The sequence below is a fragment of the Haplochromis burtoni genome, unplaced genomic scaffold (genome assembly GCF_018398535.1).
Source record: "Haplochromis burtoni strain Fernald_Lab_line unplaced genomic scaffold, NCSU_Asbu1 Contig_108, whole genome shotgun sequence".
Lineage (NCBI taxonomy): Eukaryota > Metazoa > Chordata > Actinopteri > Cichliformes > Cichlidae > Haplochromis > Haplochromis burtoni.
The window spans coordinates 1,037,257-1,056,569 of record NW_024582469.1 but is presented as its reverse complement, the minus strand read 5'-3'; the positions used below and the strand labels follow the sequence as shown (position 1 = coordinate 1,056,569).

General features: G+C 40.5%; 1 protein-coding gene across 1 annotated transcript in view; it reads right to left on the bottom strand.

The window, feature by feature from the left end:
- Positions 1–724: 724 nt before the first annotated feature.
- Positions 725–19,313, bottom strand: part of nrg3b (neuregulin 3b) — a 212,889-nt gene continuing 194,300 nt past the window's right edge. Inside the window, exons 8-9 of the mRNA XM_005928150.3 lie at positions 14,933–15,115; positions 725–11,831 (exon numbers count right to left, since the gene is read on the bottom strand). Coding sequence (XP_005928212.1) covers positions 11,090–11,831; positions 14,933–15,115 — 925 coding nt within the window. The 3' untranslated portion in view covers positions 725–11,089. The remainder of the gene's footprint in view (positions 11,832–14,932; positions 15,116–19,313) is intronic.

Below are 19,313 nucleotides of genomic sequence, written 5' to 3'. Positions count from 1 at the left end.
ATGCTTATGTTATAAATTGGTTATTAAAAAAAGACTGTAAATGCTGAAACAGTAGAGATGCACTGTGAAGATTGATACTGAATTTAACATTGAGCCTGATTGCATCAATTAACACAAACTGCCTCCACCATGAAACAGTTGCTAGAAATCACTGAATGTAGAAATACAGAATTTGACAGAAATATTTCCACGCTTTCTCTCTCTCTGATCATATGACATCACTCCACTTTGAACTCAGCAGTTCTGAAGTCTGCATCTTGACAGCCTGTGCATAGGGAACATCCTGATTATAGCACAGCCCCAACCAGAGTCCGAGGTCAGGACCACAATCTGTCTTGCAGGCTGACTTCAGAGTCTCTCAGGATCAGAGGGATGCAGCTTGTGGATGCCCCATCAATGACAGCAACCCTAAGGGTTTCTTTGTATGTGATGGGGGTGGGATACATGAAGTGTCCCTGTCATTCCTGCACATCACAAGTATAAAAGCGTATTAAAGAGTCTTCTGAAGAGTGATTTTTCTGGGAAAATTCCCTTGTGGCAAGCATATGTAGTCTAAACTCCTGTATTAAGTCTGGGCATACATCTCCCAGCAAAGGTTTGGACTTACATTTGAATGAAAAGCACATTTGTTTTCATCTAAACTGATCAAACATCTTGAAAATAATAAGTCATAAAATAATAGAGTTCTTAATGTTTTTACTAGAACGTCTTTGTAGTTGTATAGGGGTCCATTTTCAGCACAAAAATACTCCCAACAATGATGCCTTGTTACTTATTGCAGCTTTATCACGTTAAAATGCTAACTAAGCACATTAACAGGAGTAAAAACAGTTTCTTACAAAGTATAGCTAATACCTTTTATTTGTGTTTGAAGGATTGAGGGCTGTTTCATGCACAAAGGTTCCCAAATATTTCACATGAGAATGTGAACTGCTCCCTTTCCTTTTCCAGCAAAATTTCTGGTTTTATTCAAAACAGCTGCTAGATGACAACCTGCGAGGCATTTGTTTCTCTGACTAGAGACTCTGATGTATTTGTCCTCTTGCTCAGTTGTGCAACTCTGGTTAGAGCCAAGTTGTGCTGTTCTGTGAAGGGCAAAATACAAACCATTATATGGAAGCTTCACTTTTTTTTTGGCAATTTACTCCCTGCGGAGTAGCCTGCATTTTAAGAATACTGTGATGGGCTTTGTGATGGGAGATGATAGTTCCCAAATTTATTGCTTATTTAATCAGCAGAACAATTTTCAGCTGCGCTAACATAATTGGAAAATGTTTTTCTAATGATCAATCAGCCTTTTAACAATGATAAACTTGCATTAGGTACCACAATGTTCCACTGGAACGCAGGAGTTGATTGCTGAAAATGGGCCTCTGCACTGCGTAGGTATTCCATTAAAAAAAAAAAGCTCTATGATTAATGATTCCTTTAATCATGAATTGTCATTTCCAATACTTGTGATTACTTTCAGATTATATTAGATATAAACAAATATTTTCCTTTACAAACACAAGTGTATTTCAAAGTGACCCAAAACTTTTGAGCGCTTTGTGCTTAATTCTAGTTAAAAAAAAGAAAGTATTTATAATTCATTTCCCTAAACAGTACCTGTCTTTGTAAAGGTAACAAAATATAACAGTGACAACACTAAAACAACATCTTAAAGTACCACACTGGCTACATATATGGAGCTAATTGGGAAAAGAGCTTTGTGGGTATTGATCCAACCTCTTGTTAATAGCGTGGCCATGTAGGGATGAAACACACTACTCTGTCTGTCAGCCTCTTTTTTTCACCTTTGTTATTTCTCCTTTGCCAAGAGAATATTTTACACTGGTGGGGGTAGCATACAGTCATTTGAAAAATAATTCAGTAGCTTGTAGAAACACCAATAACTTGCAGCAGTCGTTCTCTGTATGACTTTATTAGTCTCTCACATCATTGTACATACCACCACTCTTAGCAGTTCGTATGAGGTTTTTGTGCTGATAGCCTCCATTTGTTTTTTGCAAAGTAGTGATGTGCATTTTGGCCACACACATCTCCACTTTGGTCTTGTCTGTCGAAAAGTCATTGTTCTAGAACTCCAGTGGTTTGTTCTTATGCAACTTTGCAAACCAAGGCCGTGCTGCGTGTTCCTTTTAGAGAGAAGAGGCTTTCTCCCGGCAATCCTTCCAAACATGTCATACTTACTCAGTCTTTTTGTAGTTGTACTTTCATGAACTTTAACATTTAACATGCTAACTGACGCCTGAAGAATCTTAGATGTAGCTCTTGGGGTTGTTGCAGTTTCTCCAAGCATTGCACAACCCCAAGAGCTTGTGGTGTATGGGGACATCCACTCCTAGGAAGATTGTGGGATTGTGCTAACACACAACTGAATGCTCCTGACTAGCAAACTGAGAAAGCTTCTACTTTTATAAAAGTGCTAACACTTGCTGATGATTAATTAATGAAGATGTGTTTGATTAGCAGAACTTGGTTAATGCTTTGACTCTGATTCTTATGGAACCAGTAGGGGTCCATAGAGTCCTGTGAAAACTTGACTTCAGACCCACTTTCCACCTCTTTGGTCCACCTGTGTTATCTAAATTACTACCTTGAACCTTTTTTATTCCTATTTTTGAAAGGTACCTTGTACTTATTATGTTGTCTGGCTTTGCAGCTAACAGCAACAGCACACTGCAGGCTAACATGCTTGGGAGCACCCTGTTTTGTCTTAGATGTAATATGAACATGGACCTACCCTAGGCCTGTGGCCTGATGAATCACTAAGGATGCAACAACTTTATCCACAAGTATTTACCTTGAGAACTGATTGACATACATGCTGCCTGGTATGTCACTTGATGATGTATGTGCCCGTAGGAGCGTCATGATTGAAAACCAGCCCAAAAACGCTGCACATTACTCAAGATATACATTTTTTGAGGACCCATTTTTTACCCCTTTGAAAGCAGGAAATTTAAACCGTCAACTTCAAGGAAGCAGCAGCGTCCAACCAAATGAACCAAATGAACAGTGTGTTTTCGGATGTCTTAATTAGTTCTCCGCCATCCATATGTTTGGGCTGGTCATTAAGCGAGTGTAGTGTCAAACTTTGTCTGAAAAATAGTACATGATATGACAATGGTGTGCCTAATGATCTGAGCGTGCTTTAAGATGTATAATGTTTTTGCACTGTGGTTTTTAGAAACCTCCACAAAATAAGCCTGCTGTTTTTGTTCACTATGGAGCTCATCACTCACACTCTCCCTCTTGATATTACTAGTGCATGAATGCCATTTTTCTTTCTTCCAGAGGAAGAAATGTAATGCTGCAGTGGCATTATTAAAACTCCTGTCTTGACTTTTGGTTTGAGCAAGTGAAGCAAATGATCACATACATTTTACTTTATGGTGTCACACTGAAAGAATAACAGAAGTTTTGCCATCAGTGTAAGAAATTTTGTGGGGAAAAAAAAATTGCTTAATAATTCCGACCCGCAATGTCAGGACAGCAGTGTAGCGAGGGGGAGCAAATGGACTATTGTTGCTAACATAACAATAGCACTGCCCCATTGATAAACTCCCAGCATTTTAGCAGCTGCATTGTTCTGCTAATCCCTCTACAGTTAAATGGAAGACTACACAAGATATTATACTGCAAGAATGCCTTACGGATAAAAAACAAAAAAACAAGCCCTTGTCTGAAATCACATGGATAATTGACCAAGCTGGGATATCACAGTGACATGGTAGCAGGACAGCTAGATTACCGTTTAATAAGGAGAAAAAAAATCAGCTGTCAAAAACCATAATTGTTAAATGCCAAGTCTTGTCAGCTCCTCAGACTGAAAGAGAAAGGTCTTCTCTCCGCTCGCCATTTTGAGCCATTGTTCAACAATCATGCAGTGATGCCACCTCTTATGTTAATAGCAACGGACACAAAGACAAGATTGGCTGGGTTTTGTCACGCTGTCTTATCTTGACTCTCTTTTTCCACCTATAATTCTAAAATGTAATACTCTGGCATTGTTTATATGTGCAGCATTTACCCATCTTCAACAACTTGTATTAATTATACTATGAGTATAAAACATTCTTGAAAATGACAACTGGGGCTGAACAATTAAGCAAATGCCAAAGTGGCAATAATTACAATTCTGGGAATGACCACTTGATCCTGGGATCAATAAGTATCAAAAATGGGATCAAAGAACACTTTTATTACATTTAGATTAATTTTTTCCCTTTTTAAAAAATGTAATTCACCTGTTTTTATTGTACTTATTAAGCAATGCATTGCAGCTGTAGCAGGTAGTCATCTGCTGAACATCACCAATGAATCTGAGTCAGAGCTGCGCTTTGTTTTTGGTGGTACTGACTTTTTAAGCATTTTTTCATGCAGTCATCAGGCTAATAGGACGGCTTGCTCTGGGTGAGTGAATTTTTTAGCATTATTAGCACTAATTAGCTCTTCATCTGTGATTCATCTGTATCTATAAGCCGAACTCAATTCTGTTCAGTGTTAATTTTATCTCTTTATAAGCTTATTGGTGTGGCGCTTCAGAACATCCCAGTTCCCTGGTGAAAACTAATTGCCCACTCCTGATCAATAGACTCCTTTCTCTCTCCTCACTCGTTTATTAGCTCTGAAGCCCATTGTCCAACCGTAGACAGTATGAAAGATAGTTATAGCTAGCATGACATCACCCACTGGTTACTGAAGTCTCGCTGAGATGACCATTTTCACCATCGCCATCTTACAAAATAGCCATTTGTATTGAAAACATGTGTGCCATAGCTAAGCGCTATCGTGAAGCTAAACATAGCTCCCCTGCCACCTTGCATTTGATTGGTCTTGAACATAACTCTTCCTGCCATATGGGGCAGTTTATCTAAACTGCTGTCTCAGATGATGCATTGCAGTTCATCGCTCAGCACAATGACACCTGCTTGTCTGAATGATGATTTTTACTGTTAAATGTATTTTATGAACAAGCTAATATGACAGCTTTAAAAATACAGAATGACGTTTATGGTAAAACTTCAGTTATAAACTCTCTACTCTGTTGTAATATTTATAATTGTTATATTGTTTAGAGGATGATTACGAAGGAGAATTTGATTCTTTTAAACAAATAATGAACAGATTGCAGTATATAAACATTAGCAACATTAGCATGTTTGTTAACATTGCTAAATAAACTGTCAAAGTATCCAAGTTTTGTGTTTGTGCTACATATTACCTTTGGGTATTCAACACTAGACTCGTGACTGTCATTAGCCAGTGCGCTTTCTTAGCACAGTGACCCTCCATACTGAACCATTGTTTCACCAAGATTTATAAAACAGAAATTTTTCTTTGTCCAATATTACCCAAAATGAGTGATTGAGTCCATTAACTCAGAAAAAAAAATGTTTGCAGAGGTCAAGGCAGAAAGCTGTTCTCCCATCGAACTTCTATATGTCCAGAAATCTTTTGCCACAGCTTTTCTCTTCTGGTAGTCTTCAGATAGAATGCAAGTGTAAGCCAGTTCCACATTGGCTTTATTTATGCTAATACTTATCATCTTGATTGATCAACCAAGCATTGTGACATGTAAAAGGAGGGAACCACGTGTAACCGGAGGTAGATTGGCTCGCCTACTAATCAAAAGGTCAGCAGTTCAATCCCCAGCTGCTCTAGTCTACATGCCAAAATATACTTGGGCAAGATCCTGAACACTGAGTTCGCATTCGTCAGAGTGTGAATGTGAAGGTTAGTTTAAAAGCATTTAAGCACAGAAAAAGTCATTTCAATAAATGAATGGGTGAATGAAGCGTTTAATAAGAAAGCACTTTAGGTACTCCAATAAAGTAGAAAAGTGCTATACAAGTATCAGTGCATTTACCATTTGCATAATTACGATTGCATTCCGTTTGGGTTACTTCTGGTCTTGTACATGCCAGTTCATTGAAACTGTGAGTTCTTATGCAGACATTAAAAACAGATACAGGAAGCTTCAGCTTCAAAAACATACTGCAGGAGATCCTATCTTAGCTACTAAATCTGCTGCATTCACAATGTCAGCAGCTGTCACTTAAGAACAAACAAAACATTTTTCCTTTCAGGAGAGAAGCTTCCACTATCAACATGGCCACTGGCAATGTTAAATATCACCTGATATCCCACATCGAGGGGAGCCTGTGAGAGATGCTAGGAGACATCCACACTGGTAGCTCTGCATTACACATGCTGGCCTGCTGTCGTCATAATCTCTGTGCCATCTGGCGGGGAACTTCACAGTCCCCTTGCACCCCTGGTTCATTAGTATTCCTCTCACATTGAGCAGGAGAGACCAGTGCGTATGTGACATTCCTCAGAAACATAAAAGAGTCAACACCTGCGAGGATTAATTGAAGAGTTACAGGGTAAGGGCCCACCTCCAACAAACCGACTCATTTTAGGCAGTGAGAACACTTAATTTTTCATCCTCCTCCTTTATGTGCTACAGTCCCTTCACAATGCCAGCGTCTTCTCCCGTTTCCCACAAAATGGATCCACTACTTTTGTTACATGTGGACTACTGATATTAGCTGATTAAGTCTGGGTGAGTGCTGCCTGGATCCCTGGCTCAGATGTTTTAGAGGGAGAACCCTGTCTGCAAACAGTGAGACTGCGACTCTTTAAAAAGATGCTTCAAACAGTGCTTCCAGCATTCACTGTGAGCTGTGATCAAAGACTGATCCCGGCCTTTTCAAATCCACACGGCCTCTCATTAGTGCCACATGGGAAGAGCCTTCTCTGACAGCAATCTATTATTTCCAGCTTTATATTTGACTACAATCGTGAGCTGATTAGAAAGCTTGCCATTGTGTCGTTGTGATTTTCACATTGGTCGTTATGTAATTTTTTCAATAAGAAGATCAGTTAACATGTGGTTCAGAGCTTGTATGTAAGTAGCATGGCCTCGCAGCTGGCAGTTTTCCATGAGATATGATCAGGGATTTTCAGAGCTTTGGTGTCCAGTGTTGACTGTATCCACTTCAAGTGTTTGGTGGATTATTGGATAGAGACACTTCAGGCTTCTTTGTTAAAACAGCAAAACAGTATCTACAGATTTTTTTAACACTACCTAAACTAACTTAAATAAAAAAAATAGATGCTACATTTTCACTAACAGAAAATTTGCAAAATGTGACAAACTAATCTGCTCAACATCTAAAATGGTAAAATATAAGGTATAGGTGTAATTTGGCAATCCCAAAGTGCTATTCACAGATATTAGGCCATTTGAATTAGATAGACAAATTAGGGCCGTGGTAAATTCCTGGGCCACCATTTCCTTGGTGTGCCATTGCATTGATACTCTGCTGAAACACCACTCGTCCAAAAGATATTTCCCACTCTGCTGTTTTGCTGATGGTAGTGAAGAGTGTGCCTAAGACAAAATCTCTCATCGTATTCATCTGGGTTGAGATAGAGTGACTGCAAAGGTCATAACAAACAATTCACATCATTTTCATACTCATCAAATCCTTCAGTGACCCTTTCTGCCATATGAGTTGGGGCACTGTCTTTCTGGAAGAGACTATTCCATCAGGATAAAAATGTTTCATCACAGGATAAATATAATCACTCAAAACAATGCTGCATTGATTTGCAGTGACCATTCTGTCTAAGTGTAGCCACACCATGCTAGCAAAATACTCCCTTGAGTTGATAGTTTTTCCTTCTATATTATTTGGGTTGGTCCAGTGTGCACCCAATGCCTGCATTTTAGCTTAATGATGACTCTGCGTACAGCATAGTTGTTACTTTAGATGGTAAGGGTAATATACTACATTTGCTTCACGCTATTTCCTGCAAATATCACTTTGTTCCTGATGGTAAAGCATGAAACGCTGATGGATAAATGTGCATCCGAATGATGCATTCAGAAATGTGATGAACTGTATTTTAGTAGGCAATCGTGTTCCATCATTAGTCTTATTTCATGTTTAGAGTGCTGTGAAACACGTCAGTCCATAATCTTTTGCATGCTATGAAGGAAACAGCATGCCCACTATAACTTATACCCTCTATGGAAATATCAGCATTTAATGTGCTCTTTACTTTATTTATTCACTTTAAAAATAAGAAAAGAAATACAACTGTATTCGCACACCCGGGCACCTTTTGTGATCAGGTAAATATCCTATGCCATCAGCATCTGAAAATTCAGTGAAAAGTATAGTAAATTCTGTCTTACCAGCTTTTACTGTATGCATTTGCATTTAGGATGCAAGTTATTTTCTATTTATGGTAATTTTATCTTTCCTTTGCAGCTGTCTTGGCTCTATTTCTCATCAGGGATCAATGAAGTTCATTTTAATCTTCACAAAAGCTCTTCTTATAGACTTAAGATAGTTTTATTCTGCAAAAAAAAAAAAAGTGATGAAGAAATCTCAGTAATACCCATTTGTAAGTGCTGTACAATCTACCTTGCCAGCAGTCATTGCAAACCTGAAAGGGAGGAAAGTGAGATATAGTGAATTTGACGTAAATGAGGCATAAATAAAGAATTGCGTTCAGCTTGTATGCTGCCGTGCTTCATTTCCAACCACAAACCTCATGGCCATTGTTAGAATTCATCACTGTGGAAGGAGGTCTTCTTTTGTGCTCATAGCCTATGGATACGGCACAAGGTTTATCATAGGAAATAATGAATAATGAGTATAATTCTGCACTCAGTGAGAACATGGAAAATCTTTGAAGAACTCTTATCATTCACAGTATCTGAGTCACCTTTTTCTTCACATACACAATCGTTCCATTACCAAAGCTTTCCCCATTATCCTCGGTTCAATTTACATATTTTTTTTTGTGAGATCCATTATGGAAAACCTGCGTGCACACACATACACAAGCAAAAAACACCAACCAAAAAACAGTAAATTTTAGATTTAAAGGGAAAGGTACCATTCATCACCACGGAAACTTTGTATGTTGATACGGCAATCAATACTCCTATACCACTCTCTATATTTTGAAGTTTCGTGGTTGTGGCTCCAACTATAACACACTGGCAAGTTCACCAGTCATCTCTTTCATTTTAACATCATAGGGTATGAAGGTGTTTGGTTATATGCCTCAGAGGTAAAGGGCTGTGGTAATATTGATATGGTTCAGCACTTGTAGCAAGAGCAGTAGTGGCAGCTTAGCTGTGCTCTGAAGTTTATAGTTTAGTTTGTGTTTTGCCATGTTTGTTACCCCCAATGCTCTTTTTATCTGTGTTTTGTCTTTTGCTCTTCCTGTTTAAGGGCAGTTCTTTCTCCCCGCAGTTGCCAAGTGCTTGCTAAAAGTGTGATTGTTGGATTGTGTACTAACAAAACACCTTTATCATATTAAGAAGGCCTTTATTGTTAACCAGTGAGCTACATAAATAGAATTTCACTGAACCAAACCAGAATCTTTATACACTTATTAAGTTTGATTTCTAGTCCCAAAAGCTCCCATGGTTTGCAAAAACAAATCAGTTCCAATAAAATGATAAAATATTACGTTTAAAATTTGAAAAAGAGGAGTTAGCTCACTAGTTTTTGTCTGAAGGTGATGCACGATACTGTTCTGACTTCAGTATTTAAAAAAACTGAAATGTGGAGGCAACATTTGGAAGGTTAGTGAGTTGGGCTAGCTGACATATTGTGATGGCTAGGGAGTTATGGGTATGAACACATCAGCACAGTAAAGATGTGGAATGAAGGTCAAATTTTTCCTGATAAAACTTGATCCATTGGGTTGGTCATCATTTTGTTACTGTGTGGTTTGAATTACTTGCTATGCCAAAGTTGTAATCTTAAGCTAACACTGAAATCTTTTCTGAAGCATTCAAGTATTTGTTGTCTTGGACACTGTGAGCCCAAAGGCTGTAGAGTTTTAAAAAGATGTGTCGCACATCTGTAAGAGGGCTTTCCTCTGTTAAATAAAACAAAGGATTGCAACACGTTAAAAAGCCAACAGCTTAAACAAGTGAAGTAGGAGCTTGGAACCAGCAAAAGCTTGATATATTATCATTCGACAAGCGGATTACTGAACATACAGTACCTAAACCAACTTGACCCTTCCATTGTGAAGGACGGATAATCCCTCACAAAACACTTAGTGACAGCCCTGTGACAGTCTATCCACAGGCCCAGCTGTAGTTGTTGCTTATTTAATGGCAATATATAAATAAGTTCATTAAAACGGGCTCCCAAGTTAACAACTACAAACTTTAAAAACAACAGCAAGTGTTGCCATTTTTAGTCTGGCAAAATCCCATCAGCAAGAGACCAGAAGGCTGCACGATGGCTTACTAAAGCAGCCAAACATGGTGCACTGCTTTACTTATAAAGAATCTTGTTTTTGGTGCTTCCTGCATTTTCTGGTGATACCCTGTTTATTTTCAACTACCTGCTTATTTGCAACTACAGTTTCACATACAGTAGAAAGTGCAGCAAAGAGAACTCGTATGTTTGAAATCTGATGTATTTCCAACAAATGCAACGATCTCCTGACAGCTTTGTCGTTACTTGTAATCGTTCGACTCGACTTCGATATTTGTCCAGATTTATTTCAGAATGCCGATTAAGTCACGAGAATGGATTAAGATGAATAAAGCCCATAATTAACACTGTTATCTTAGTCTTTATTTTGTCACAATTGTATGTCAAATATATATATGTCTATATGACATATATTATATGACATATATAATTTCATTTCTTTACAATAGAGAAACAACATAGAGATAACACACTATTTTGGTTTCTAAGTAGAAGCTCCTTGTAATAGTGGCATTTTTTTCAATACACTGTTTAAGTCAAGCTCCCACTCAAGTCATGGTTTTGTTTTCCTTTTGAGTCACATTTATTCACAATGTGTGTTTGTTTGTCTCTTTTCCTTTTGTAATTCGATGTCTTTTGTGTCAATATTTTTTCCCCCCTTGGGAATTCAATCTGTTCGTGTTCTTTCGAAAACTGATGGCCATCTGTTATTGGTCCATGTGGCCACACAGATGGTCCCACCTGCTAGCCATACTGAGCCACCAGCAAAGGTATACATTTATTGAAAACAGTGTCTTCTCTTTACAGAGTTAATCCAATCAGCTCGCAGAGGGCTTGGCATAAGTGTTTCCAATTCCTCTGCAGATGGGTCCTTTGGTGGCCAAGTCTGGTCCTCCGTACACAAGAGATGTCTGACCTTGGCACTGTCCCCGGGTTCCTCTTTGGCCTGCTGCCTTCCATCCTCTGGTCCCGCTGCCTGTGTGCAGAACTCTGGGGGAATACTGGACACTTTTCCCCTCTGACTCCCGTGCCGTCTTCTCAAGAGTGTTTGTGCCACCGTGGTGGATCTCACTGTGAGACCCAGACCTTTTCATGGGGCTGCAAAGGCTTTTCTGTTTTAACTCCTGCGCGAGTTCCACTGTAATTTCAAAGGAGCAGGGTGTTTGAGGAGAGCCGAGATTCTTCTCCAACCCCAGGAGAGAAGCGGCGGCGGCGGGGGGGCTAACGCTGCTGGGCATGACACTGGTCGCCAGCACGACGCTTTCAGGGGGAGAGGGAGGATTGCTAACGGGAAGGCCCGTCTTTCCAGCCAGCACGGGGTGCCACTTGAAGAGCCCTGCTTGGTTCCGGTCACTCGTGACCGGGTGGCTGGCCTCAAGGTCACACGTTTGGAGCGAAGGGATGATGGGCACAGATCGGGTGCGGAGGGAGGGTGGCAGGAAGGTCGTACCTTTATCGAGGCGGGTGCAGGGAACCTCAGTCCATCCTTTCCTGGCTGTGAAGTGAGAGAGTGAGGTCCTGCTCAGGAGGGCGCCGACCCTTCCGCCGGCAGAATCACACCTTTGGGCAAAGAGAAAAGGATGGAAATGTCAGGGTGAGGAAGTCATTTATAATTTGACCTTTTCATCCTAGACACTTTCCTAATTTTAAATGAATAGAAAAGCCCGAGCATTAGAGAATATGAAGTTACCTTCCATATTTAGAACACCAAGATGACATTCGTTGTGTTTTATAAAGATGCCAGTCTGTCAAGGCTTCACCGTATCATTTCACACCGGCACAAAAATATCTTGTACCAAACAAAATGATCACTATTTAGGTATTGTTGTTTCATAATCTACGTGTAATTATGTATAATCCTTGGCATGAGCGACGTCTACTGTTGCTGCATAAATGTTTAACTGAGAAATCCCTCTGCTCATCACTGCCTTATCAGAGATTTAAGGCTTTAGCAGTACAGCAGGTGGATTCCTGACCCGCCCTGTGTGACTGTTGTATGTAGAAACAATACACGGCTTCACACGGCTTCACACGGCTTCTAATTTCATTTTATTGTAGTTTTCACACAGCAAGCAACTAATCAGATGGGCCCACGATGTAACATTAAGCAGGGTTGAACGGGGGAGTAAGTCTCAGCAGGTGCATTTGCATGATGATGCATCCTCCTTCAAACGTAGAGAGCGGAAGCAGATAAGCTTGAAAGGCATTATCGTCGGCCATGACAGTAACACGGCAGAGAGGGGAAACTTATCTGGAGTCAAGTGGGCAAGTTTGTGTATGTTTGTTAAAGTTGTTACTGAAGCCTCGACTCCCATTTAGAATCGCATCCAGTGTTATTGTCAGCCTTGAAAGATTGTTGGCAGCGTAACCAAGTTTAAAAAATTGAATTACCACCCCACCCTCCTCCCCCACCCTTGGTATTAGAAGGGCAAAAGCAAGCTGGAGGTAAATCCGACAGATCAAAACAAAACCTAAAAATAACTCCAATAGCAAATTTGCTTTCAATTCCTCCCCTAAGCGTGATGGGTAAATATGTTTTGACACCAGATGATGAAACTGACAATACTCTGTGGGGATTTGTTGTCACAAAATGGAAAACGCAGAAGAGTGCTTTCATGTCTGTTTGTGGTTCTCGCCTCTTTATTAACACTTTCCACCGCGCCGGACTCGGTGCCTCCATCTTTACTTCTCGGCTCAGTCCTCCTCCTCCTTTCCTCACTTTCCCCTCTCGCGTTCTCTCACTCTCCTTTCCACCTCCCGTCTCTCATTTCCAGAGATGAGAGGGTGTATCCATGGCAACACGGGAGACATGGGGGCTGGAGGAGGAGGAGGAGGAGGAGGAGAGGGCTGTAAGCTTGGTGTTGCGTGGCTTGTAAGTCGAGAAATAGGTCATTTCAACCACCAGAAGGCCAGCGAAAGCCATATTTGAGTGATGGATGTGTGGGGGAATTATCAGTGGCTAATGAGATCTAAATTGTTACTACACAAATGCAATTTTATCCCCAAGAAGATGACAAGCCCTCCTATTTCAGCTCCTCTCCTAAACATTTGACAAAGCGCGGCAGATTTAATTGCCTATAGCTTTACAGATTTCGCCGTTGTGAAAAAGAATTCTCGTCAGCTTCTTTATTAGTGTGTTTCGTTACTCCTTATAAGTGCGAGCGTGCATGTTTGTGAGTGTGTGTGTGTTTAGAGGGAAACTGCTCCTGAAGGATCTTTCTGCACAACCATTTGAAAGAATTGCTGAGCTCCGTGGAGCTTTGTTTAAAAATGTAAATTATGGAAATAGGTCACATAAAGAGTTTGGCAGCTTGCAGTGTAACTTACTGTAATGCTCAATCAGGTTGGCATGCTAATAGGAACATTGCTAGGCACTTTAAAGTGTGTGAAATGCACAGGGGACACTGCTGCTTTAATGACAGACGTTTCTGTTAACAGTGCTATTGCTCAAGTTCCACACAGTGACAGCAAATTAGGCTGCTTCTGAGTCATATGCTAAACAGGACTGTCTTACTCAGGATTAAAGATGCTCTTGTTTGCATCTGTAAATAAAACCTACACTTATTTAATGTTTACAGTGTTTTGAAGGAGAAATGCCAGTGGAGCTGCTTGACATTATGCATCAATGCACCGAGGAATACAAGCACCTCAGTGATAAATATTTTCCGTCTTTGGTGGTCGTTACGCAACAATCAGCCTGAAAAAAGGGCAAAAGAAAAGTTATAACTAATGCGAAAAGCTTTGTTTTAACATAAAAAAATCAGTATGTCAGAGAGGATTTCACATCACATCACATTTTAGCAAGCGTGACCAGTCTGTACTTTTTAAATGTGTTTTAAGTCTGCAGACTAGGCTGTGCCAAAAGTCCCTCTCGCTTCGAATGCCTCCTGAAACAGCACCAGTAGCTGCGCTTCGCTCGGGATGGCCGTCAAAATAGGCCAGCTCGCTTCACTCGACATCAGCGGGAGCATGGGGGCAATTCAAGATGTGCAAAAGCCTGGAAGTAATCCATTTCAACATGTAGCCTGTTCTAAGAGGCCGCAGTCATCTAATGTACTTTATACTCAGCTTGTAAATTACAGAAATTTAATCATTTTGTTGATATGTGAACTATGACGCTTCCCATGCTTGATCATTAGCCAAAATCAAACCGTTTTGGATAGCTAGAAATTCGTGTGAACCCGTGCATCATTTGGTAATTAGCTTTGGCACAGCCGTTGTATTTTTAACCCTGTTAAAACATGCAGATAAAACAAATTTTCATTCACAGCAGCAGCCCAGTGGCAGCGAGGATTACACACATCTTCCGCAGCACCATGATACTGTTGCGCTTTTGGGATCAAGTGTGTTCTCCAAATTAATTGTGACAGTCCCAGCTGAAAGAGGAGGGGGGTAGGGGGGGGCACTGCAGATCTCATTTATTTCCCTGGATCACATTTCATAGGCTGGTTCACGGATTTGAACTGAGAGTCTTCCAGTCATAAACTCATTTCTCCCTAAATTATCCCTCTGCCACTCCGACTTAACCTTAGTTAGTCCAGAGGTCTGTATCACTGAACCGGCTATTTGACCTCGGCGTGGAGGGAGGCGAAGAGAATTTCCTCTTTGCTGGCTCAAACAAACATGACAAAACTAATAACGAGACAAAGAAATAGTTTCACCTTCTTATGGACTCCATGTCCGATGACTCATCCTCCTGCAAGTGTTTGTAGACATGCCCCGCCACTCTGGATCCGTCAATAAGATTTGTGGATATTTTGTGTTTCCCTCTGGAAATGGGTGGAGTCCTGAAGTAATTAGTCTCTCTCCGTTGTAGGGCTGGGCTGAGTGAGAGCGAACTACTCCTGAAACCAGACAGCATGCAAAAGAGATGGGTCAAAATCATTAGGTAAAGACCGTTCACTAATTCATCTGTTGTATCAGCTATAGATGTCCTTTCTAGGGTTTCATGATGTAAAAATGGTCTGGAGTAAATCGACCTTTGTGCTTGAGACTTGAAAGGGGAAAAAACAAAATCCAATCCCACCTTCAATTGACTCGATGCGGAAATTACCCTGGTATCGAAGCTTATGAGACAGATGAATCAGATACACGTGAAAGGAATCGTAAGTTATCAATAAGCAATACAATTTACATAAGAATGGAATCATTTCCATTCATCCATCCATTTTCATCTGCTTATCTAATTCAGGCTGAAAGGCTCGGTACACGGCAGACAGGTTGCCAGTCTATCTCAGGGCTAATGCAGACAGACAGACAAACATCCAACCTCACATTCGCACCTATGGCCAATTTAAAATCACCAATTAACCTAACATGCTTTGGATTGTGGGAGGAATCCGGAGCAACCAGAGAGAACCCACGCAGGCACAGAGATAACATGCAAACTCCACACTCTTCCCACCCCCGCAAGAGAGGAGGGAAGGAACTATGGGAGAAATCTCAAGCTGTGCCTTAAAGGGAAACGCGAATGCGCTTGAAACGCCACCCCCCTCCAAAAAATATCTTCAGTGTAAATGTTTTAATTTCAAGATTAGTATGCATTCCCTACGCTTTCTTTTTTTCACTCTCTTCTACCTGTTGAAAAGGGGGCTTAGATTAATTCACATTCACAAAGTGCACATGTAGCATAGAAAGATGGTTTTCATGCCAAGCATTCGTTCATTCATTCTTGGAATTGGCTCACCTACGAAGAATGCAGCTGTTTTTTCATATTACAAAAATACACCCATGCTTTCCCTGCAATATGTGCTGTGAAAAGGTCTAATCCCAAGGAAAATGTGGAGGTTAGCAGTGTGATGATGCTCTGTTTTTGTTGCCTGTGAATGTAAAGATGCAGGACTAGTTTCTCCCTGGGTTTTATTGAACAAATCTCACAGAGATTTTGCCTCGAACCAGGTGCCGGAGAAGAGGCTGTGTATTTACTGCGGTGCATTCTAGGAGAGGTGTGTTACACTATTAAACACATACTTTTTCATGTACTTTGAGGGCTGCTTTAGAATTAAAAGATTAATATAAAAAGTTTTTTACATACATGCTTAAATGAAAAACCCTTTGCTGCTTGAGAGGAAACAGTGCAAAAGTCTTGAGTCTCTCCTGGTTTTTAATGTCAATATTTTAAGTTGGTATTTGGTACGACCACCTTTATTCTTCAACACAGCAATAGGGAAGCCTTCTTTGAGTAACCTCACCTATCGTTATGAGCTTTGGTTAGTGACTGAAAGAACGAGATCGCGGATACATTCGGCGGGAATGAGCTTTCTCCAAAGGGTGGCTGGCCTCACCCTTAGAGACAGGGTGAGGAGTTAGGCCATCCAGGAGGGGCTCAGAGTAGAGCCGCTGCTCCTCCACATCGAAAAGAGACAGTTGAGGTGGTTCAGGCATCTGACAAGGATGCCTCCTGGGCGCATCTTGAGTGAGGTGTTCTGGGCATATCCCACCTCTGGGCAGACCCAGGACATGCTGGAGAGATTATATCACTCGGCTGGCCTGGGACCGCCTTGGTGTTCCCCCGGATACGCTGGAGGAGGTGGCTGGGGAGAGGCCAGTCTGGGCTTCTCTGCTTATCCTGTGGCCCCTGCGAGTTTCACCCGGAAGAAAATGGATGGATGGATTCATGGACCGAACATTCAACATTTTAAACAATCATTTTTGAATTAACATCTGTGTTTACACATTTTATTGTCAGTGATGGATGCTGGAAGCTGGGAATCACCAAGAAGACAATGTCACTCCTACTTGTAGAATTTGATTATTTCCATAATTTTTGATTTAGCCATTCAACGCAAATTACAGGATAATTTACAGTTTTAATGTTACATTTTAAAGTGTCATTTTGATCCAAAGAGCCATGCACTAGCATGGTTAAGCAACAACAGCAGCTAACATGCTAACGAAGTTTACATACAGACCTTTATCGTTCAGAACATATAGAAAACACTGCTTTAGTCTTTTCTTTCTGTGAACTTCAAATAAATGCCATGTATTGTTCGGGGTTATCCTGCACCTTGAAAATGACCTCTAGCTTACATACTGATATTCTACTGCTGTTAATGATAGAAGCAGCTGCCTTTAGAGACTGAGCTTCCTGTTTAGGCACACAGTTTTTAAATTGGTCTGTGGGCAGTAGGTGGTCTGCCTCAAAGCAGATCCCTGGATGTCTGCAGTAATGAAGCAGTGGTATTAAATCCAAGGTATACCGAGCCATAATGCAATCTGATGTGTGAGCACATCATGCAAAGACAAACAGCTCCCAATGAATATGTAATCACAAAATACACTCAATTATTTTGATGTTATTATGAATTTCTTTAAGACACCGTGGCTACCTTGATCGTTGCTTACCAGCATATCCTCTGTGATCAATATGTCAGTTGATTGTGCTAGTTAATCTGAACCACTGAAAAGAGTTGAAACATATTATTATTGTCGTGTAAATAACTTTTTTTTGTATTGAACCATTAAACAAAAATCAGCACCACACGCTCTCACAGCTTGATTTTGGCTCTTGAATAATTTGGCACAGCACAAAAATGGCTTGTGCATGAAGTGCTGCATTGTTTGATTCTTCTTGTTATTGAAATAGTAATCAAGATGTTCAAACTTTAGGATTTTCTTGCCAGTCATTAAACTGAACTCCCTGATTCCTTTTCTTTCATGCAGTCCAGTGGATGACTGCTTAATAATTGATAAACCACTGAAACACTGAAAAAAACAACAACAAAAAAACGCTCTGCTACAGTAATTTCCTGATGTCCGTGGCTGTGGAACAAAAAGCATACACAATGTTGGCTCTAGTGTTTGCTGGCTTTTATATCGACTGATGTTGTAAAAATATGATATGAATACAGCTAAATATTGTCCGTTTTGTTGGCTATTAGCGTGCTGATTTTTTTTAAATTAGGATTAACTGGAAAAAACATGAAAACATGATTTTTTTGGGGCTGTTGTAATTACTGAATGATAAAAGTTGAACCTTTTAAAACGGAAAGGCAGCTGCTTATCTCCACAATTCAACAAGACTGTGCAACCCCCTGATGTTAAATGGGTAAGCCTGGTTGGTAGGGTAATCCAGTACTTATTTAAACCACTTCCTCCCTCTGTTAATGCCTTTACCGGACATATCGCAGAGAGAGAGAAATGGCAGGAAAACAGAGGGGGATGGCATGTGACAAAGAACCTGAGGTGAGTTAAAAAAATGGAAAAAGTATGCCACATTTTCAGAGTAAACACCATTTTCTACTAAACCAGCAGGAAACACCCACATAGCACTTCTGATATTCACTATGGATACTGATTATGTCCCCTACTCAACATGTACAAGCCACACGTGGTGGCTTTCAGCACATTGATTAGGCTTCTTACTACAATTTTCTCATAATACCATCATGACAAAGGAATCATTGTAATCAACTGAACTTAAGTGAAAACAGCAATTGACTTGTGTCAGCAGGAGTCCACTGTTTTCATCAAAGCAACTCGTACATATTACCGCATTCAATAGGACACGCAAGTGGGAAGTTACGAATCGAAATGATTTTTGACCTCTAAACATTTGATGAACGATGGTTGCCTTGAGCTTTTTTTCTGCAATCAACAGGCGTGTAGTTCATTTAACTGCAGGAGCAGAAGAGCAGGAAAAACAAGCTCAATACATCCTTTGTCAAATATTATATCAGGTGAACAAAATAAAGATTTAATTGCTTTTGGCGCTGATGTGCTAGATAACACATGGCACAAGGTTTTAAGTTCATATTTAACCAGCATTGTAATGCCAATTATTCTTGGCTGAATGACTTAAATCATGGAAATCAGGGCTGAAAAATCTCAGTTCTGGAGCCAGAAATTCCCAGCTGCCATCAAAGGCAGCATATCCCCAAGAATAGGCTGAGTATGACAGGGCAATATAGCCAAAAATATTTATCACGATATCCATCCATCCATCTTCATCCGCTTATCCGAGGTCGGGTCGCGGGGGTAGCAGCCTAAGCAAAGAGGTCCAGACCTCCCTCTCCCCAGCCACCTCCTCCAGCTTGTCCGGGG